The following is a 21,076-nucleotide window of genomic DNA, read 5'->3' on the forward strand; positions in this document are numbered from 1 at the left end:
CCTGTCCTGTTCTGAAATGCATTTGACCTTTAACCTTCACTCCATGTGGACTAGACTAGCAGCCCCTCCCCTCTTTTACTAACCCGTCATGTGATAGCTGATCCAGCTAGCTACACACAGTATACAAGCCTTGGCTAGCTAGTGTCCTGCTCTTCTGGACTGTTACTGGAGATAACTGCTCTCTACACAGCCAAGCAAGGAAGTGAGTGTGTGGATGTACTCTGCTATGATTGCTGGTGGGGGGTGGGCATTGGTTGAATCCTTGTTATTATGATTAATATCGTCTCTATAGAATGTCAGCCCCGCCCCCTCCACCTCCACCACCACCCCCTCCACCGCCCCCACCACCACCTCCACCAGGGATTGGTAGTAGTCCGCCCCCACCACCACCCACACTTGCTCCCCCGGCCCCCACTGCTGCCCCTGTGGACACACCCCCTTCTGTTGAGGTATTAAAGAGTTTTATTAATGGATAATAATGACGTGTATTTACTTACAGACGGGCCATGTTGCCCCTAGCAACAGCGGAGGGGACACAGTGAAGTCCTGGGAGCGCCCGTGGTCCATCACTGAGCTCAAGAATGGGTCATCACAATGGACTCTGGCTAATGATGCCGGGGTGAGGGGGTGTACTGTGTAACTAGTGTGTACTGTGTAGCTAGTGTGTACTGTGTAACTAGTGTGTACTGTGTAGCTAGTGTGTAGGGTGAGGGGGTGTATTGTGTAGCGAGTGTGTAGGGTGAGGGGGTGTATTGTGTAGCTAGTGTGTAGGGTGAGGGGGTGTATTGTGTAGTGAGTGTGTACTGTATCCATGTAGTTAATAGCTGATGTGTGTACATGTACAGATCAGAGTGGGCTATTGGCTGGTAGCATCTGCTGCAGTCTGCATGCCCACCAGCCATTGTTTGTTTACCCTTCCATTTGATCCACTGATAACCACTGTACTGACACTGTACTGTACTGTACTGACACTGTACTGTACTGTACTGTACTGTACTGTACTGTACTGTATTGCAGATGCTGCTCTACTTGAAAGAGTTTTCTGAGCGTATGAAGACCAAGACTCATGAACTGGAGAAGCAAGTGGATACTCTACTCTTTGAGGCTAAGGTAGTTACTCCACTAAGAGAGAGAACCTGCAGACCCAGTGTACTATAGTGTAGCTGTTGTTCATGGTCTGCTATTGATAGCTGCAGTATAGAGTGTTAGAGACAGGTAGCATTGATGCTACTACTGTACCAGTCTACTGTATATAGGGCACGGACACTCGGATGAACAACGTTATCAACGATTTTCTGATGTTGTCAAACATCCAATTTGTTGAAAATGTAAGCTCACTAATAATTATTCTATTCTAGTGTATTTTATTGACTTCTTGACCCCTAGCGTGTGTGGGACGAGGCGGACAAGGAAACTGAACAACCACAAGAGAAAACAGAGCAAGAGAAACAAGTGGAGATGGTTAGTAATCTCTCCCAGTAATCTCTGATCTCTAGTAATCCCTCTGACATGTGCAGGAGAAGGCACGTGATGGTAGGCAAGCTGAGATTACTGACCGCATTAAAACAGCGCTGGCTTGTGGACTAAAAGTGCTGGACGAAGCATTTGAAACACTCACAGTCAACCCTGAAGGTACTAATAGACTAACCCTAGTTCTTACAAGATGGTGTGTTTAGATCCACTATTGCTTTCTGGCCCAACTCTTCCATATTTGAAAGAAAACCATGGGCTATAGTCTTCGTGTTTTCTCTGAAATTAGCCTGTTTGATAGCCAGCTTTGACTGCATGCCCATAACTCTTGATAGCCAGATTTGACTGCCATTAACTCTATAAAATGAAATCTGAATTTGGACAATCCCAACTAGGATTACAGTGGACTTGCAGAATAGGTGTGGCTTAGTGGTTAGGGTGGTGGCTTTGTAGATCGCATGATAGATAAGGCGTGGGTTCGATTCCCTCCTGACGACTTTTCTTTATTTCTTTACAAGTAACCCTCATGAACACACACCCCCCCAACACACACACCCACACACACACACACACACACACACACACACACACTGACGCAGAGGACGAAGACGATCTTGAGGAGAGCTACACTGCAGACCAGGAACTACTGCTTGAACCCCGTGACCCCTATGCCCTGCGCTCTCTCCCCCATCGTATTGGTACCACTGCATTCCTATCAGAGGATGATATCGGACTACAGGAAGTGGTTTCAGAGGATGAGGGAAATGAAGCTGGTCTCTATGATACTGACGATGACGATGAGGTGAGTGTGTAGTGTGAGGGTGTGGAGTGGGAGTGTGGAGTGTGAGGGATAGTGTGTGTGGAGTGGGTGTAACTGATGCATCTATACAGGAGAGAGGAGAGGTCACTGGAGGTCTGGCTGATGATGTGAGTGATAGCTTCGTCTACACTAGAGCATCTTTGAACGGCTAGTTCCGTTGGTCCAATAACGTTATCTGAAAGCTTTCAGATGATCGTGTTAAAATAAAAATTCTATTCTGGACCTGTTTTTGAGGGCTATAAAAATAGGAATTTATGGCCCATTCGGGATTTGAGTATCCTTCTAAGCGTTCAGAAAATCCTAACATTTTAGTCAGAGCCGATTCTAGTATACTCTCCCCTGTCATTAGGTGTTGTCTGCTAGTGATGATGGCCTGTTCCCGGACAGTGAGAGTGAGGCTGGCTTCAGTGATGAGGGGACAGGGGGTGGGCTGGTGGACACCACACCCACTGACTCCACTGACCAGGTAACAAGCACTAATGAGGCTGCCCCTGTAATTACCCACACCCCAGGAGAGCTCTGAGGAAGAAGAGGTCAACGACCTACAGGCAGAGTTAGCGGCAAGACTGGGGGTCGGGAATAAGCCCCCCCAGGAGGATGATGATGGATGGGGCTCCGAGAATGAGACAAAGAAAAAGAAGAAACCAAAAAAGAAGAAGAATAAACGAGAGAGGACGGCCAGTAAAGTATCACATGATCCATCATCAACATCACATGATCTCCCACCATCAAGAAGTGCAGGGGATCTGTTTGCCCCCTCGGATGATGAGCTACCCCCAGAGGAGGGCGGTGGTTTATTCGCTGGTACAGGGGTCAAGTTTGACACAGAGGGGGAGTCCCCTCGTCATGACCTCGAGGCCAGCATTGCAAGCACCAAATCAGGTAATCTATTATTGAGTATATAATAACTTCAGTCAATTTCTACAGTAAACATCATCAAGAGTTCATTCATAGCTTCTCTGGAGCCCATTCAAATAATGTGTTTGATGATTGAGATACTTATGATGATATGCTGTGTGTGTGTACAGGTAGTTCTCTCGGTAAGAAGAAGCGTCCTGCTGGAGCAGTGCCCATGTTTGGTGGTGGAGGGGGTGGTCTCTTTGATGAGAGTGACGATGAAGGTACACTATTGTCACTAACTACACTACACAAACCATGTTTGTGTCTACAGCTCCTCCTATTGAGAAACCATCAGTAAAGGCAACAAAGAGCAAACCAAAGACAAGTAGTTCTGACTTGTTTGGAGAAGATGAGGACGACTGGATGACCACACCCACCATCCATGAGGCCACACCCACACCAGCCGAGGCCACACCCACCACAGAACCCAGGAAGAAGGTATTATTGTGTATTGTGTGCATGTATTAAGCCACACCCACAGAAGCCAGTGGGCGGAGTCTCTTTGTTCGGAGATGCTTTAACTGCCTCCTTGACTAGCCCGCCACTCACTCGGAAGTCAGAGGTCAAATCATCAGGGGGTGGGCTGTTTAGTGATGAAGATACTGACGGAGCTATCGACCAATTAGATTCTTCCAAGGAGCCAACAGACCTGTTCCTAGGGGAGGATTTGTTTGGAGCCCCGCCCACTGTCACGCCCCCTACTGATACAAGGTACGTCAACTCTCCTGTGTGTGTGTGTGTGTGTGTGTGTGATGTGCCTCCCGCCCACACCACAGAAGGAAGAAGCCAGCCGGAGCAGTCGCGTTGTTTGGTGGAGCTGATCTATTTGGTACCAGTCAACCAACTGAGACCATACCCACTGAACCTCCTAAAGCCGCTAAGAAGCCATCCAAAAGCTCAGGTTTATTCAACGAAGATCTCGATGGTGAAGACATTTTCACTTTCTCACCACCCGACAAGAAGGACAAGAAAGCCAAGTAAGATCCCACCCACACACACAACCCTCACATGTTACACACCCTCACAGGGACAAGGTGAAGCCAGACAAATCTCGTACGACACTTAGCCACTCCCTCTTCACTAGTACGGAGGAGGAGGAGCCTGACTTGTTTGCTACGCCCACTAAACCACCCCCCACAAAGCAACCTCCCAGGGAGACGGACGACTTGTTTGGAGATCTTGATAGTCCAGGTACATACAAGTTAAATAGAGCATTTGTGAACGTCCATAACTTTAGTTTCGTTGGTCCAATGACATTAATTTTATAATTTTCTGAAAACTTCGAAAGAGACATTTCAAATGATGTGTTTAAATCTAAAAGTTCATTGGAACCCTAATTTGTCATTTTTCGGCCTTGGACCATGGGCTATTATCCATGGTATCGCCGAATTGGCAAATACTTTTATCTCTCAAATATGATTTTTGATGACACTATTTGAACTTATTTTTTTCTAAGCTTTCTGAAAATCTTAAAAAATTTGACATTAGATCCACAGAATACAAGTTATGGCAGCCAAAAGAATCCCCAAACCATCAGTTGTAGTTGAACATCTTTCAACAGCCTTAACTTGAGTATCGTTGATCCAATGTCAAAAATTTTATGATTTTTAGAAAAATACCTTTCAAATGATGTGTTTAAATCCAAATTTTCGTCAGGGCCCTAATTTGTCCTTTTTCGGCCTTGGACCATTGCCAAATTGGCAAATACTTTTATCTCTCAAATATAAACGATGACACCATTTAAAAGGTCTCTTTCTAAGCTTTTATAAAATCATAAAATGGTTGAAATTGGATGCACAGAATTCAAGTTATGGCTGTTGAAAGAGTAAATTTCGTCGGGGGCCCTATTTTTTGGCATTGAATCATGGGCTATTATCCGGAAAATATTTTTATCTCTCAAATATGAACTTTGATGACACCATTTGCTTTCTAAGCTTTCAGAAAATCATAAAATCGTTTGAATTTGGACCATCAAAACTCTAGTTACGGAAGTCAAGGTACTGTATGTGTCTAACTATCTCTCTGCATGTGTGCAGATGGTGACAACTTCTTTGAGAGAAGTTCCAAACCAGCAGCAGACAAGAAGCCACCAGCTCCAGTAGTCAAGGCTGATATTGAACACAGGGAAAGCAGTGATGATCTGTTTGGATCACCTCCTAGTCAACCATCAGACACTCTCTCTAAACCTGTTGAGAAGCCCCCCACTAGCAGCAGCAAGACTATTGACTCATTGTTTGGGCAGTCTCCTCCTCCATTGAGCAGCTCACCTACTGATGACCTGTTTGGATCACCTCCCATCAGCACACCATCTGCTAAACCACCTCCTAAACTAGTGGCCACTAGTAAGCCCCCTCTCAGAGGTAGCTCTCCAGATGATGACCTGTTTGGACCTCCTCTCAAACCAACGTCAGCCAAAGATGGGCTTTTTGATACGATACAACCTCAACCAGTTAAACCAGTGACTAGCAAACCAGCAGAGCCTACAGTGGCCCCCAAGCCTGTGGGGAAACCCCCCACACCACCCCCCACCAAGAAGCAGTCCCCCCCTCCCACTAAGAGTAAGAATAGTGGAAGAGGAGATCTCTTTGAAGACTCTTCTGATGATGATCTCTTCTCCAGCAAACCCCCCAGAGAGTCAGGACCCCCCACACAGACAGTGAGTATCAGTACAGTACAGCTACTAGTCATTACCCCCCCCACACACACACACACACACACACACATTAGGAGAAGACCTCCCCTGTTCCTGTCAGACGCAAACCAGTCGGTGCAGTCTCTTTGTTTGGAGGTGTTGATCCTTTTGGAGCTGCAGGACCAAAGTCACCAGGTCTCAAGTCACCTGACCTACGACCAATCAGGAAGAGCCTTGGTGAGTTACATAGTGACACTGTGTGTGTGGGTGTTGATGATGCGTGGGTGTACACAGAGAGCAGTGGATTGTTTGGAGAGAGCACTGAAGAGCCGGCTAGTAGGAAGGTAGCAGCGGTAAGCGCAGTGTGTGTGTGTGTGTGTGTGTATGTGTGTGTGTGTGGGTGTGTGGGTGTGTGGGTGTGTGTGTATTGAGTGGATGTATTGTTGTACCCTCTCCTTCAGCCGACAGTGTCTAGGAAGCCAACACGATCCTCACAATCTACCAGTTCCCTAGAGAACTCACTGCCATCACCCTCTAAACTCAAGGTAAGAGCTCCTACTAGTGTAGCTGCTATTGTGTGGGGTGGTGGGTTTCCTCTGGAAGGTACTTGAGAAGTATTGTTGGTTACACAGTAGCCCTACCAGTGTCCCTAATCCAGCCAAGTGGTGGGTCTTTGAAGATGTTGGTGTCAGCATAATGACTGCCAATACATTTTCAAGGGCCCAGGAAATACCCAAAAGGAGCTACTAAACAAAAATTATTGCCTTTAATGTTGTATGTGTGTGTGTGTGTGTGTGTGTGTGTGTGTGTGTGTGTGTGTGGTGTCTGACTTCCAGGACATCTGTGTGTGCAATGTGATATCATTGATCACCTCGGCTATCAACCTAAATTAGCCAGTGGCTAGTAGCATACAGTGTAGCTAGTGAGATGCTGTAACTGAATATCCCCTCTCCCCATGCACTAGGTGAATCTGAGCATCAACCCCCTGTCCCTGCGTCCTGCTGGGGGGGCAGCCACTAACCCCCTAGGGGGGGCACTGCGTCCTACCACCAAACCCACTAATGAGCTCTCCCTCTCCTTTGAAGACCCAGTCTCAGTCAACCCTCTCGAGAGTCTCACTAAAGTATGTGCAGTACCATAATCCTGATCTAATTACAGCGCCACTAGCTCTAATTGTAGGAAATTTGAATATTTCTATAGTACCATAACTCAGAGGAGGTCCCACACAACAGAGTATGCTACATGCAACTATATGACTCTACTGTTGAATTTTGCTCAGCCTATAATTGCGGGAACTCTTGGTGGTACTAATTGAGGGCGGGAACTCTTGGTGGTACTAATTGAGGGCGGGTTGAGGGCGGGAACTCTTGGTGGTACTAATTGAGGGCAGGAACTCTTGGTGGTCTAATTGAGATGACCACAGCCTAATTGAGGTACACTCTGTGGTGGTGCCTGATACCTCCTCTGACCATACAGTCATTTTAGTAAAGCTTGCAATATTCTGATAAACTTTGCTGCAACCACAGTTGTAACCACATAGACGATTATTAAGCATGGAAAGTTAACAGCAAGCACTAGTTTTTCTGCACTGCATGTACACTGTACACCATAATGACTTCGCACAGCCTCAGAGAACAGCTCAAACATGCCAATGAAGAGAATGTTGTATAAGTGTCCAGGGTTCTCATTAATTCGAGATAACACTATAATTATATACATGTACATATACCCATGTAACTTATTTTCAGCATGCTGTAATGCATGTTGCTTCCCTTCTCCACTAGCCTATACAACACGGACACTGCCACCCTGCGATGTATATAATTATAGGGAAACTCGCAAAATAATTATAATTAGTATAAAATAACCATTCTCAACGAGTTTTATTGGCATATGGAGCTGTTTTCAGAGGCTGTGCTGAAGTCATTCAATGTACGCTTGCTGTTACATAACTGATATTTGACTTGGTCTTGCTGCTTACTGCATGGTTTAATTATATTCATAATCATGTCCTTCTGTGGTTACAACTGTGGTTGCAGCCAAATTACACAAAATATTGCAAGTTTTACTAAAATGACTGTAACTATAGTCACAGTGTTTTTGTGTGGAAAAGTTGGTACTTTTAATGCGCTGTACTCCCCCTTGCTCCTAATTACACGGAGTTTTGTGGAATAGTTGGTACCCCCTTGTGTTAATGGTACCCCTTGTGTTAATTGCTTTAGGCTGTGTTGTAAAACCCACTATAATTATATGGTAGTAGCAGGTGTTTCATTCTTGTGGCCTATTAAATTTGGTTACATTTCTGGCATGGCTTGTTAACCAAGAATCTGTCTTATTTGTCTGTTAATAAGTGATTATTCCTTGTACAACATTCCCTCCATTATGTGCATGACCTGCTAATACTACCCTGCACAGGACATTGTTAGCAGGTTACACAACTGTGTGTAACCTGCTAATACCCTTAATGGTGGGATGTAGTGGCATGTACTAGGCCCTGGCAAATTATGCTGGCATGGCATAATTTGGGGCATAATAGGTTAAAATTATGAATTTGGTCAGTTTTGTGCAGTTCCCTGCTGCTGCTGAACGTGTTTTAAAAGATTCAAGATGTAAAGAATTACATTTGAATCTTCAGTTTTGTTACAAATGTACAATACAACAAGAGATAATTTTTGGTTACGATGAAAAAAGATTATTTATGGCACCAATGTGGCCGGGGCATAATGGGTTCTTTCCACAAGCATAATAGGCTGAATTTGGGGCAGTGCTCAGAAGCATAATAGGCAGAAAAAAAGAGCATAATTTGCCAGCTAGGGCCTAGCATGTACCCAGTGTGCATGCATTGGTTCATTACTTGTGGGGCCAACCCTAACTCTCTGTTAGGGGCTCTCATGAGACAGGTGGTGTTGTCAGGCTATTAGCATTGCTATTTGCTTATTTCCTTGTGTATATTTACTGAAAGTGGTCACCCTCTTAATTGCATGTGGTCAAGACTAATTAGACTAAGTGCCTTGTGTGGATGCTTTATACTCTGACAAGTGTCTTGTGTGGATGCCTTACTTGACTATTTGTTTCCATTGCTAATAATTATAAGCGTGTGCACACTTACAAGATCTGTTTCCATGTGTTACTTGCACTGACTCTGTTGACTGTTTGTGTACTGCTGTAGATAACTTATTCTCTAGGGGTTACAGGAATGCTACTATAATTATAGTAAGTTGTGTGACCTACTGGCTCCATGCATGCAGTATGATTGTTCTGTATTGTCAGTAGTGTGCAGGGGGCCACTAGCTCTCTCCCTGAATGCAGCCACCATGGTCAGTAGTGTGCAGGGGGCCACTAGCTCTCTCCCTGAATGCAGCCACCATGGTCAGTAGTGTGCAGGGGGCCACTAGCTCTCTCCCTGAATGCAGCCACCATGGTCAGTAGTGTGCAGGGGGCCACTAGCTCTGTGTAGGGTATTAACTCTCAGACAAAGTTTGTACTTTGTACAATCATTTCCAAAAGCAAATTTGCTACTCTAACTGGTGATGCATGGCAGTCTTGGTGTATACTGTGTAATATGTGACAGGCTCTGGGAAAACCAGACTATTGGAGCAGATAGCCTACAGTATAAAATCTCAAATAAAATGTTATTGGTGTATAAGTATCTACAGTCCTTATACTACCTCTCTGTAAAATCTGATGCTCTAAATCCAACTCTTTCCATCGAAATGCTTCGTCCAAACTTTCGTTATTACCTTATTTTTCCTAATTGAGCAATCTTTGAGAGGCGTTTTCTCGATACTACATTTTATGGCTTCGAGTTTCTAACGCGCATAACTTGGGTATGAAACTAGATATGTGAACACTAAGCATATCATTGTGTAGGCAATGCTCTGTTCTATCATTTGGTACATTAATTTCACCAACATTTTAGCCTGCTCCAATAGTCTGGTTTTCCCAGAGCCTGTCATATGTGTTTCTAGGTTTCCATTTCAAGTGAAGTGACAAGGCATGTTGTGTTGTATGCCTCCAGGCTTAATCTTGTGTATATAGGGTTACCCTAGGGCACAGGGTTTGGCAACTAAGTATTTCTCTGCATGTGTGGCTTAGTAGATCTTGTGTTTGCATTGCTAAAATGTATTTTTCCTGTGCACACTTATAAGATGTGTTTGTTACTAGCTATTATGCAGCTGCATGTTTGTGTCTGCTAACTTGTAAGGGCTGTACAGGATGCATGTTGGAAGGTTACCTATAGCTAGTGGTTTCCTGGATGTATCCACATCCCTATATACCTGCATGGTTCCCCAGACTGTCTGCCCCCCCTAGCTCCCATGCAGACCATAGCCCGTACTAGCTATCACACTTATCATTGCCAACTTTGTTGAGTCTTTGAGGATGTTTAGTAGCTTATGTGATGAGGCTAAATAGGGTTTTGTTGACGGCATGCTAATGGCTGCCAGATAAGTGGGGGAATGAGAGGCTCCATAAATGTACCCAATGATATGGTGAATTTCCTGCAGTAATGTATTTAGTGTGAAGCCAGGAAGTGATAATTGAGCTCCATTAGCAGTGCTATTCTTGTGGCCATTTTTGGAGTTCTGTGTATAGTTTCACTTGGCAAGTCCCACACAAATGTCAGGCCCAGGAAATGCTGTACTATAAAAGCAGAGCAGGTCCTCTCAAGTTTATCATTGCAACTTCTCCTGTTAACCATGAGACTACAACTAGCTCTCCTGCTGGTCGCCCTAGCAACTACGGCTCTTGCCTCCGTCAACTTTAAGGAGTACGGAACTGAACAAGGTAAACCATTGCACTACTACAGTGTGCCTATACTGTGAACCATCTAATGTACACTTTCCTACTTGCATGCAATGCTTGCTGTCCACTATATAGCTACTCATGACATCTCTCTCCTTATACAGAGCGACAAGTTGCCATCCAAGCTGCTATAGAAGAGGCCAAAGCTTCCAGCAAAGCACGATTAGAGAAGGTCAGCATCCAATCAGATGCAGAGAAACAAGGCAAATACACGGCAGCAAAACTATTGTCCAAGTTTTTCAAGCGAGCTTCAGCCGAGGCCAAAAAGAATGGAGAAGCTAGACTATTGTACGAACAGATGGTTCATAAAGCTGAGAGGCGGCTCTCAGAGGTGAGGCGCTCATCAATGGCTGCCAGTCAATCCTCTCAAGACAAAGCAGAGGCCATTGCTCACGAACTATTCCACCCTCCTGGCTCACTGCTTACCAAGCAAGAGATTGCACACATGTGGCAAGAAAGTGGCTGCCAAGAATTAAGGGAAAAGCCAAGCTGCCAATCGCTGACTATTAACCAGTTCAGGACTATTGATGGAACCTGTAACAATCGTCGCAAGCCATTGTTGGGTTCAGCTGGGACTATCTTCAAGCGCCTGGCTCCCCCAGAGTATGAGGACGGTGTTAGCTCACTGCGTGGCACTCTACAAAACAGAGGAGGCTTCTTTGATTCCCTCACACCATTTGTACCACCGAATCCCAGTCCACGGTTTATCAGCACTACCATTATACAGAATGTTACTAATGATGAGCTCCCCTTCTCCCACCTCCTCATGCAATGGGGCCAGTTCCTGGACCATGACTTGGACCTATCTCCTGAACTAGAGGCAGAGTGCGAAGGTTGTGAAGCTACAGAGATTTGTGAACCAATTAGGGTGGCCGATATTGATAGGAAATTTGGAAAAGGCACTCTCAATGATGGAGAATGTTTGCCACTACGAAGATCGCTGCCAGCCTGTGAACTGGAGCAGCCACTCAGCTTCTTCCCTCGAGAACAAACTAACGATATCACCTCATTCATTGATGCTTCCATGGTGTATGGTTCTCGTGAAGCTGTTGCTAAAAGCGTACGTGCATTCGAGAATGGTCTGCTTCGAGTGGGAAAATCATTCCCCGGTAGTCAGCCGAGTCTGCCAGTAGACACTGAGGACCTAGTTGCATGTATGAATGCAATGGACTGCTTCTTGTGTGGTGACTTTCGCTGCAATGAACAGATCTCTCTGACTGTGATACACACTTATTGGGTGAGGGAACATAATCGCTGTGCTAGAGAGTTGGGCACCATTAATCCCCATTGGGAGGACGAGCGTCTTTACCAGGAGTGCAGGAAGATTGTCGGAGCTCTCATTCAGAAGATTACGTATGAAGACTACCTTCCTAAAGTGTTTGGAGTGCCAGCATTCAATGACTTTGTTGGTCCCTATCCTGGCTACATGCCTGAGGTTGACCCCGGTGTACCCAACTCCTTCGCTACCGCTGCCTATCGCTATGGACACAGTCTCATTCGCTCCAAGTTTGATCGTCTAGATGTCAACTATCGCCCCCTTCCCATTGGCCCCCTCAATCTGGTGGACATGTTCTTCAATCCTGACCAGTTCAGAAAGAGTCTTGGTACAGATCCAATTGCTCGTGGCTGGCTTAATTCAAACTCTCGTAGAATGGACGAATTTATGAACAATGTGCTCACATCGCAACTCTTCCAGACGTCCATATCTCCGGGCATGGATCTAGCATCCCTCAACATACAGCGTGGGCGTGATCACGGTCTCCCACCTTACACTGTCTTCAGGAACTTCTGTACTCGCCAGTTTGGGCAAGCCAGTCCCTTTGAAAACGATCTTACGTTGGTACGATTTCTGCAATTGTACGGAACATTGGACACCCTGGATCTATGGGTTGGTGGATTGGCTGAGGATAGACTACCTGAGTCACTATTGGGAGCTACCTTTGCTTGTATATTTGGCCTCACCTTTCAAGCTGTGCGAAATGGGGACAGGTTTTGGTACGAACGAAATTTTGCGTTCTCAAGAGCCCAGCGAAGAGCGATCCAGGCCGATACTTTGTCCCGTGTACTTTGTGATAACTCTGACAATATGGTTACTATTCAACCTGATGCATTTGTCACCAACCAGACGCGTGTGCCGTGCTCCAGCCTGCCCAGGATTGACTTCTCCCTCTGGAAGGAAGATGTGTGCTACTTCAGAGTGGCATTGGAGGGAATTAGCTCTGAAGAAGCCATTAATGTTGTCAGTCGATCTGCTAGACCCACCTTCGTGTTTACCTCAGCCATTATTCCCCCCAGCCCTCAGCGCTCCTTTGAGTGTGTTCAGATGCAGTGTCCCACTGATAGGCAAGACACAGACATCATGGTAATGGCCAGCCCTCGAATGCCCTTCAGAGTGAACTCTAATCTCCCCTCCACCAGTCTACCACCTCAGGATAATGCATACAGAGCTGATTGGCCACGCTCCCAATTGTCTGCTGGTCAGGGTGGTGTGTTCTTGACTGAAGATGCTTGTAAATCCTCTAGTCAAGTTGCTCTGACATTCACTGGTGATAGAGCCACTGGACAAAGTAACGAGGATATTCCCGAGAGTGTGCAGAAGGTACTCGATTCTGAGGTACCCGATACTGACTTTGAGAGCAAAGAAGGAGAGGAAGAAGTAAAGACAGCCTCTGATAGCGAACTACTCAAGGAACTGGAGAATGCACTCGAGCAACTTCAGTGAACAATTTTAACTCAACCTATAATTATTTGTGATGTTTAGTGAATTTGTCAGTAGGTTTTTATTAGTTGTGTCATCATTTGTATCTGTACATACATTGTTGTGTCATCATTATTTTGTGCGTATATTGTTTCAATAATTATGGATATACGTGAACAATATGCTGTCATCACATGATAAGAGTTGGTCAGTCATTATTCTGTGAGGCAGCATGAAGGTGAAGGTGTGTGTGGTGTTGGCAGCTCTGCTAGTCTGTGCTCAAGGTACCTTTGTGCATACTGGTGTGGTGTGGTGTGTGGGTGTTGGCAGCTCTAATAGCTCTGAGTTATGATTGTTTGATTAGCTGTGTAATGTGTGTGTGTAGGTGATCTTTTGAGTGAGCTACTGGAACCAGAGATAGCACACTCAGTGAAGGAGGGGCCAGACTTCCTTATCTTGATCAATCCCGATCGTGTCAATGTTCAGCAAGCTCCTGGGGGGGACCTGTGCAAGCATCCACGGGTTCGTTGTTCCCTGAGTCGCTCCGTCCCAGTGGACTCCCCCAAAGCAGCCATTCAGAGAAAGACTGTGGACCTCTGGAGTGTGTTATTCCGACCAGTCATGGCCTCAGAGAATAGCTTTGATCTGAATAGTGTGCTTCGTAACCTACATCCTGGTTACTTCCCATCACTTGAGGGTCAAGAGGTCAACCTGTATCTTCTGAGGAAAGGGGAATTGTATAGGATCAAAGATGGTGCTGATTATTGCCGATTTGTTGGCTGTGGCTTTCAAGGGATTCAATTGAACGCAGCAGCTCAAACTAAACTAGAATCTGTACCAAAAGACGGTCTAGATTTCCTTATGATTTCTCTAGGATAAGAAGCAACGTTACTGTGTACATAGTGTGTGTTTATTGGAATGACCTTGTGGTACTTGTTATTGTACAATGTGATTATACTAATTATTATAAGACTATTGTTTGGTATTATAATAATGATCACGTTATTACACACTCTACAGAATCGTGCACGTAGACCAGCTGGTAAGAGGCCTCCGTCACGTAGACCCAGAGGAACAGTGCTCCCAGTGGCAGCCAATCAGATTGCTCACAGCTCCTCTGATGACCTCTTCTCCCCCACCACCTCACACAAGAACACTGGCTCTACTGACACTGGCTCTACTGACACTGGCCCTGCTGACATATTTGCATCATTAGACATTAGTCAACCTATCAAGGTGGACACTGTAATACCATGCAGCCCACCCACTAACTACACACACACACCTCACACACACACACACACACACACACACACACACACACACACACACACACACACACACACACACACACCTCACACCCACACACACACCACACACCTCACACACACATACATGTACACAGGTACAGCCAGTGGTGGTAGATGACATATTTGCTCCCTCTAAAGCAGCAGGGAAGGTCCCCCCTAGTGTGCTGGTGAGTGCCAGTGCTACTATATATACACTGTACTATTATCCCCCTCCCATCATTCAGAGCCAGCCAGACTCCACTCAACACACAGTGAAGGATGATCTCTTCATTGAAGCCACTGATGCTAGTGGAAAGGTGTGTGTAGCATTGTTGTAAGACTGGTGTAGTTTTGCCACATGACTATTGGTGGCCCTATAATAGTGCAAGTTGTTTACCCAATGTTAGACTTCTGTACTACAGTACAAGGATTTTGGTTGATGTGCAAAGCTGGAGCAGTCAACCATGACACTATACAAAGAAACACATACCCAGTGTGTGTGTGTGTGCATGTGCTGTTCAGGGTTGACTGCACTTTGTAAGTCTTATTCTCATCTGGAACTAGTTTTTAGTATATATGTACACCCAGAGGAGGTACGACACGCGGTTAAGCTCACGTGGCTGGTATGTCTTGATTGAGGCAAGAAAGACAAAGAAGTCGTTAAAAATGCATTCCAATGACGACATTCAACCGGTGGCAAGTAAGCGCCATAAAGAAACAAGTTGAGAGCATAAAACTCAGTGAATTTGTTGCTGGCTAGTAGCTAGAGTTTTACAAGTAGAGATTAGATTTGTTGTAAGAACCGAGGCTCAGATGTTGGCAGTGATCCTATCCTGAATGCAGGCACAGAATACTTATTAAATACTCTAAAACAGAATTACACTAAAAACAATAATATCTCAAAATCTAAGTGGTCGTTGAAATTGGTTGAAAAGCTATTTCACATCAGTATCAACCATCCTGATCTTATAAATGTCAAGTGTATTTCTTGAAAGATACACCCAAACCAAATCCACTATCAAAGACACAGTCTTGAATGATATTCATGCACAAGTTGATTCATAATCCTTTTGGCTGGTCATGTGACCGTGTCGTACCTCCTCTGATGTACACCCATACATTAGGCCCTGTCAGAGGAGGCAGCCAAGAGTGAGAAGAAGAGCAAGAAGGTTAAGAAGGTCAAGGGTCGACCTGACGATGACCTCTTTGGAAATACTGATGACATATTTGGAGACCTCAGTGCAGCCAGTCCCAGACCAAAGAAGGCAACAAAGGTCAAGAAGTCTACTAAGTCCGAAGGTAACCAACCGTGTTGTGTGTGTAGGTGTAGTGTAGTGTGTGTGTGTGTGTGTGTACCTTGTGCCTGCTTATAATACTATTCTCACACACACACAACTAGAGTCGTCTGAAGTCAAGGTGAAGAGAGCAAAGAAGAAGAAAAAGCCAACCACAGAAGCACAGGACTTATTTGACTCTCCTAGTATTTTCGATGATCCATTAGGATTAGGCAATTAATTGACTTGTGATTGTGTGTACTTAGTATTACTCATAGTGTGTCATCATGCACTCCATATTGTTGCTGATATAACAATTATTGTGTGTAACATAATTCCAACAACATCAACATAAGGGCACTAATGATTGCATGTCTCTAACTATAGCTAGCTAACACACAGTATGGTCATGTGTACATGGGATAAGCTATAGGAGTCCACTCTAAACAGTCTGGGTCCACACAAACATCACTCTGTCTCCATGCCTCAAGCCTCTGTGCATGCTCATCCAGCACATCCTACAAACAGTACAATTACATTAGGATTACAACACATGAACATAAACTAACCTTTCTTAAAAGGATTATGTGTTTGCCTTTCCAATATTTTAGTAGTCCATAATATTGTAGTGTGCTCACTATGTCATCACTGTTCACCCCGGTTTCCATGCCAACCTCTGCATTAGGTGGGCGGATATACACACTTGAGTGGGCGGGATACCTACACCCACCTTTAATAGAGATATTGCTGCCACTGTGTTCATGCTCCAGTATGTAAGTGAGTATCACATTCTTCCAGTAACTACGATACGAGACAAGGCCTAAATCAGAGAGAGGTCTTTCAGGAGAGCCAAACTTCTGCTCCTTACGAGTCAATAAGTAGCTGAAGTCAATCAACATTCTTCCATAACCTTTCCTCATGTGTTGTGGTAGTACCACTATACAAGAGAGGTTGTAGCTCTGAGCAGAGTGCTTCTCCTGCATGTGCATTAGGTAGGTTAGGTTCATGAGGTGTGCATTAGGTAGGTTAGGTTCATGAGGTGTGCATTAGGTAGGTTAGGTTCATGAGGTGTGCATTAGGTAGGTTAGGTTCATGAGGTGTGCATTAGGTAGGTTAGGTTCATGAGGTGTGCATTAGGTAGGTTAGGTTCATGAGGTGTGCATTAGGTAGGTTAGTTCATGAGGTGTGCATTAGGTAGGTTAGGTTCATGAGGTGTGCATGGGCTGTATTCACTGTTAGGCAGATCACACAACCTGTATTGCAGCACATCAATGGGACTACTAAAAGTGTATTTAGTTTGAAATCAGACACTACTGTACTTATAAACATGTTTATCAGTTAGTGGTTGATTGGGCTGCACTTTATCAACCAACCCCAGACCCACACAGAACAAGGCTTACAGCCACATACACATACATGTACACAGGATACAGGATAAGGTAGTAGCTACCTTAGAGAAGTATCCTAGTATATGGCAGCCATTGGAGTCAGCCAGAGTGAGAGTGTAGAATAAGAAGGGCTCTACATCAAAGTACAGTGTCTTGCTCTCCAGGAAGAGTTTGGCCAGTAGACACAAATGCTGACAATACACTTTATGCCTATCCCCGTCTATTTCAAACACTGACAAGGCACCTCTTCGATAGATCTCATTCCCGGGAGGATGGCGCCAACTGCAGTCACCCTGCAATGTGTGGAGTGGGTGGAGTGTGAGGGTGTGTGGGGCTTACTGAGTGTCTGTGAAGGATGGGGGCACTCTTGAAATACTTGAGGCAGAATTCACAGAAATAGAGTTTATCGAGGTGAGTATGGTCCAGAGGGAAGGGTGATGGATACCAGGTCATTATCTCATACTGTCCAAACTCTATCTTCTTGAGTTGGTATTCCCCTCCATTAGCTGGAGCCTCTGTTAGACCCTCACCACCGCCATTAGCTGGAGCCTCTGCTAGACCTTCGCCACCGCCATTAGCTGGAGCCTCTGCTAGACCCTCACCACTGCTATTAGCTGGAGCCTCTGTTAGACCCTCACCACCGCCATTAGCTGGAGCCTCTGCTAGACCCTGTATGGGCAGGACAATCATTACAATAACACATTGTCAATAGGACCATAATGACTGCAATAGTACCCAAAATAGTAGGGAACTTAACAATGTCTCTAGTAAAGTATTGACAGCTAACAATGGGCTAGTTAATCACAAGATCAGCTACACACACACGAGGGCCATTTACAGCTAGTGTAGGTCATGTGAGGGGTGGAGTATAAAGAGAGGCTCTGTAGTGAGAGAAGCTCAAAGGATCTGTTGTAGCAGCTACTGACAATGAAGTGTTTGGCTGTATTCCTCGTGTTGATTGGACTCTCCCTGGCCATGCCAGTTGGTAAGCAACTCTCTCTCGGTAACCTATTGTACACACTAATCACTCTATCCTATTCTCCCATGATCAGAGAAACAAAATGCTGAAGCTGAGAAGATTGACCTCGATGAATTGCTAAGCATTCTCAACTCCCAAACTACTACAGCAAAGGCAAAGGCTAGCACTCAAAGTGTTAAAAACATATTTGGTAAAGTTGGAGAAATCCTTCGTCCAGCTCTGCGCCCCATTCTTGAGAAGGCTATAGATGCTATTGTGGGGGATGGACAAGCTACAGCCCAGCAAGAGGAGCAGATGACTCCTGAGAAGTTCTTCCGTGTGTGTTGTGAGATAGCCATGGCTCTGAGTAAAGGGGAGGATGTGTCTATGATGGAGCTGTGTCGCCGGTGCTGTCAAGTAGCTGAGGGATTGTTGGATGCTGGACAAGGAATGTCAGCCAACCAGTTCTATAAGTTCTGCTGCTCTGTTGCCAAGGAGATAATGGGTCAAGCCACACCCACAACCCCTGTAGCTGCTGTCAATGGGGCCAAAGCTCAGAAGCTCTCGAGAGTCTTGGACATTGCACTACCAATTATCCTTGACAGATTAGGCTAAAGAACGAACAAAACAGACAATTAATAGACTTTGCTAACTAATAATTATTGTGTGTTTGATTTGCTATGATGATCTATGATGATCTATGACAGATATGTACAGTCCAGTTGTCCTAAGTGGTAGGTGTGATATACTGAGCTCCCAGAATGAGGCTATTGAATGAAGTATTTACTGTAGATTGGATGGCCTCGACTAAATGTATGGACAGTCAACAAAACAACACAAAGATTATCATTCAGTCTGAGTTGGGCCCTGGAAGCTTTATATGTGGTTGACAAGTATGTTAGAGTTCTACATGGACAATGCTAACTGGTTGGAGCTTATCAGCTCATCGATAGAATTAAGCGCTTTTTTAACAAGCCAATGGTATAATAATTGAATTTCAGTGAAGTACATGTATGGCAAAGTTATGACAAGGGTCATTAACCTAGTAGTTAGTGTATATGCACTTACAAAAGAGAGTCTTGTTTTGGACTCCGCCTCTCTGAACAAGCTGAGGTCCAGAGAGGGAGTGAGTCCCTCTAGCTTAGGCTCCACATGTTGCAGGTAGTCTAATGGCATGGCATTAGATAAGAGGCCGTGTAGTTGACTGATCCTGTCCACTTGAGGTCTACTCACAACCTGACAATACACACAGTTAGTACTGCACGCACGCACGCACGCACACGCACACACGCATGCACGCACACACGCACACACACACACACACACACACACACACACACACACACACACACACCGGTGCTGAAGACCGCCTGCCGGGAGTGAGGGGGGCGGGGCCTCCCAAACTAACCACCCCCCTTTCACTGAGTATACGAGACGTCCTTCGCACAGCCTTGTCATCGAGATAGTGGGTGGGGCTTATCTCCATTGGCAACGACTTAAGCTTGATTCTGTTAAGCGCATCTCTGCGAGCCACACACTCATCAGGTGTCATACCTGTGACATCATATGACATCATCAATACATGTCATGTGATACACATAATGACATACCTCTTGCTACAGGACAGCCAGACACAGCATAATGCATGGAGTAGAGTCCAGTCACATGACCCTTGCCATCACACTCTGGCGTGGGGCAATGGTTGCCTTTACTAGCCTCCACTAAAGTGTACGGTATCCTCTTCCTCTTCTTAGGGCCTTGCGGACTGACCTCGTTAGTGACCTCTGACCTCCACGGCTCTGAAGGGGTTGTGGCCTCCACCTCTGAATCATCACTACCACTACTTTGTTTAACCCTTTTAGAGCGAGAACCAACGAGAGCACGTCGACGCCTCTTCCTTTTGGGTTTAACCCTTTCAGTACTAGTACTAGCAGTACTGGCAGTAGCAGTATCAGTGCTAGCACTAGTACTAGGAGGTGGGGTCTTTGGTAGAGGCTTAACCTGTGTAAGGGTGTGATGATAACGGCTACTCTACTCACGGGGGGGGGGGTAGTGATGGTAATGGCTACTTTACTCACGGGGGTAGTGATGGTAACGGCTACACTACTCACGGGGGTAGTGATGGTAACGGCTACACTACTCACGGGGGTAGTGATGGTGGCTGCCTTGTTCTTGGCTGCTACAGGACAGCCAGACACAGCATAATGCATGGAGTAGAGCCCAGTCACATGACCCTTGCCATCACACTCTGGCGTGGGGCAATGGTTGCCTTTACTAGCCTCCACTAAAGTGAAGGGGATTCTCTTGCGTCTTTTCTTGTGTCTGGTGGGCGGGATTGTTCTGCGTGCTGGTGTGGAGCTAATGATAGCCTGTGTGGGGAGTGTGGAGTGGGTGGAGGTGTGCAGTGTGTGGGCATACCTTCTGTTTAGGGTGTGGGGGTGTGAGGGTGGTATTAGTGGAGCCAGTGTCTGTGCGTGTGTGTGTTGTGTGATCATCCTTCTGAGCAGATTTGATGGGTGTGGCACATTTCCTCAGTGATCGACGGCTGCGACCTGATTGGCCGCCTGAACTTGGGGGGGTGGGTGTTGACTGTACGGAGCCAGTAGTCTGCCTCACACTTGATGACATGTCTAGTGGACAGAGTTATCTATTGATTCATGTCACACACACTCACCTATGATCGACCTATGACCTTAGTCTCCACCACACTCGTACTCCACGTCCACAGTGTCAAAGAAGTCCAGAACAACAACAATCAGACAACACATGGTACGGAAAGCCGCCACGCCCCCCTTTCCTTGATTGTGCTGCCACGGTATGACGTCACTGGTACTGAGTCTGAGG

General features: G+C 45.6%; 4 protein-coding genes across 6 annotated transcripts; 3 read left to right on the forward strand and 1 right to left on the reverse strand.

The window, feature by feature from the left end:
- Nucleotides 1-63: 63 nt before the first annotated feature.
- On the forward strand, nt 64-18,953 carry LOC135343971 (WASH complex subunit 2-like). The gene is made up of 27 exons (XM_064541027.1): nt 64-202; nt 293-449; nt 500-619; nt 1,018-1,110; nt 1,257-1,328; nt 1,387-1,461; nt 1,518-1,632; nt 2,070-2,272; nt 2,362-2,397; nt 2,640-2,756; nt 2,803-3,172; nt 3,319-3,411; nt 3,462-3,628; nt 3,672-3,901; nt 3,967-4,167; nt 4,218-4,381; nt 5,227-5,846; nt 5,918-6,059; nt 6,117-6,175; nt 6,284-6,367; nt 6,787-6,945; nt 14,344-14,559; nt 14,729-14,800; nt 14,858-14,929; nt 15,737-15,911; nt 16,012-18,259; nt 18,327-18,953. The coding sequence occupies exons 2-26, from the start codon at nt 294-296 to the stop codon at nt 16,125-16,127; spliced, it is 3,927 nt and encodes a 1,308-aa protein (XP_064397097.1). The 5' UTR covers nt 64-202; nt 293; the 3' UTR covers nt 16,128-18,259; nt 18,327-18,953.
- Nucleotides 10,400-13,503, forward strand: LOC135343985 (eosinophil peroxidase-like). Its single transcript, XM_064541049.1, has 2 exons — nt 10,400-10,607; nt 10,730-13,503. The coding sequence occupies exons 1-2, from the start codon at nt 10,520-10,522 to the stop codon at nt 13,345-13,347; spliced, it is 2,706 nt and encodes a 901-aa protein (XP_064397119.1). The 5' UTR covers nt 10,400-10,519; the 3' UTR covers nt 13,348-13,503.
- LOC135344140 (uncharacterized) lies at nt 13,470-14,301 on the forward strand. The gene is made up of 2 exons (XM_064541264.1): nt 13,470-13,607; nt 13,709-14,301. Exons 1-2 carry the CDS (start codon nt 13,556-13,558, stop codon nt 14,200-14,202), a joined length of 546 nt encoding a protein of 181 aa, XP_064397334.1. The 5' UTR covers nt 13,470-13,555; the 3' UTR covers nt 14,203-14,301.
- LOC135343995 (histone acetyltransferase KAT7-like) lies at nt 16,186-21,070 on the reverse strand. Of its 3 annotated transcripts, XM_064541058.1 has the most exons (11): nt 20,907-21,062; nt 20,651-20,862; nt 20,311-20,601; nt 19,843-20,233; nt 19,587-19,786; nt 19,301-19,468; nt 17,614-17,943; nt 17,337-17,567; nt 16,617-16,863; nt 16,456-16,562; nt 16,186-16,404 (listed from the first exon to the last, which is right to left on the reverse strand). In XM_064541058.1, exons 2-11 carry the CDS (start codon nt 20,858-20,860, stop codon nt 16,294-16,296), a joined length of 2,286 nt encoding a protein of 761 aa, XP_064397128.1. In that variant the 5' UTR covers nt 20,861-20,862; nt 20,907-21,062; the 3' UTR covers nt 16,186-16,293. The 3 variants fall into 3 exon arrangements, with proteins under 3 accessions (XP_064397128.1, XP_064397121.1, XP_064397134.1); XM_064541051.1 differs by having other exon boundaries at nt 16,456-16,863; nt 20,907-21,070; XM_064541064.1 differs by having other exon boundaries at nt 16,456-16,863; nt 20,377-20,601.
- Nucleotides 21,071-21,076: the final 6 nt, after the last annotated feature.

Source organism: Halichondria panicea, chromosome 1, assembly GCF_963675165.1.
Source record: "Halichondria panicea chromosome 1, odHalPani1.1, whole genome shotgun sequence".
Lineage (NCBI taxonomy): Eukaryota > Metazoa > Porifera > Demospongiae > Suberitida > Halichondriidae > Halichondria > Halichondria panicea.

Coding starts and splice junctions, on each gene's coding strand:
- LOC135343971 (XM_064541027.1), top strand. CDS start 294: ATGTCAGCCCCGCCCCCTCCACCTCCACCACCACCCCCTCCACCGCCC. Junction 5,847..5,917: donor CAGGACCCCCCACACAGACA/GTGAGTATCAGT, acceptor CACACACATTAG/GAGAAGACCTCCCCTGTTCC. Junction 6,946..14,343: donor CTCTCGAGAGTCTCACTAAA/GTATGTGCAGTA, acceptor CACACTCTACAG/AATCGTGCACGTAGACCAGC.
- LOC135343985 (XM_064541049.1), top strand. CDS start 10,520: ATGAGACTACAACTAGCTCTCCTGCTGGTCGCCCTAGCAACTACGGCT. Junction 10,608..10,729: donor GGAGTACGGAACTGAACAAG/GTAAACCATTGC, acceptor CTCCTTATACAG/AGCGACAAGTTGCCATCCAA.
- LOC135344140 (XM_064541264.1), top strand. CDS start 13,556: ATGAAGGTGAAGGTGTGTGTGGTGTTGGCAGCTCTGCTAGTCTGTGCT. Junction 13,608..13,708: donor TCTGCTAGTCTGTGCTCAAG/GTACCTTTGTGC, acceptor GTGTGTGTGTAG/GTGATCTTTTGAGTGAGCTA.
- LOC135343995 (XM_064541051.1), bottom strand. CDS start 20,860: ATGTCATCAAGTGTGAGGCAGACTACTGGCTCCGTACAGTCAACACCC. Junction 19,469..19,586: donor GCAGGCGGTCTTCAGCACCG/GTGTGTGTGTGT, acceptor GTGTATTGTCAG/GTTGTGAGTAGACCTCAAGT. Junction 17,568..17,613: donor CCATCCTTCACAGACACTCA/GTAAGCCCCACA, acceptor CACACATTGCAG/GGTGACTGCAGTTGGCGCCA.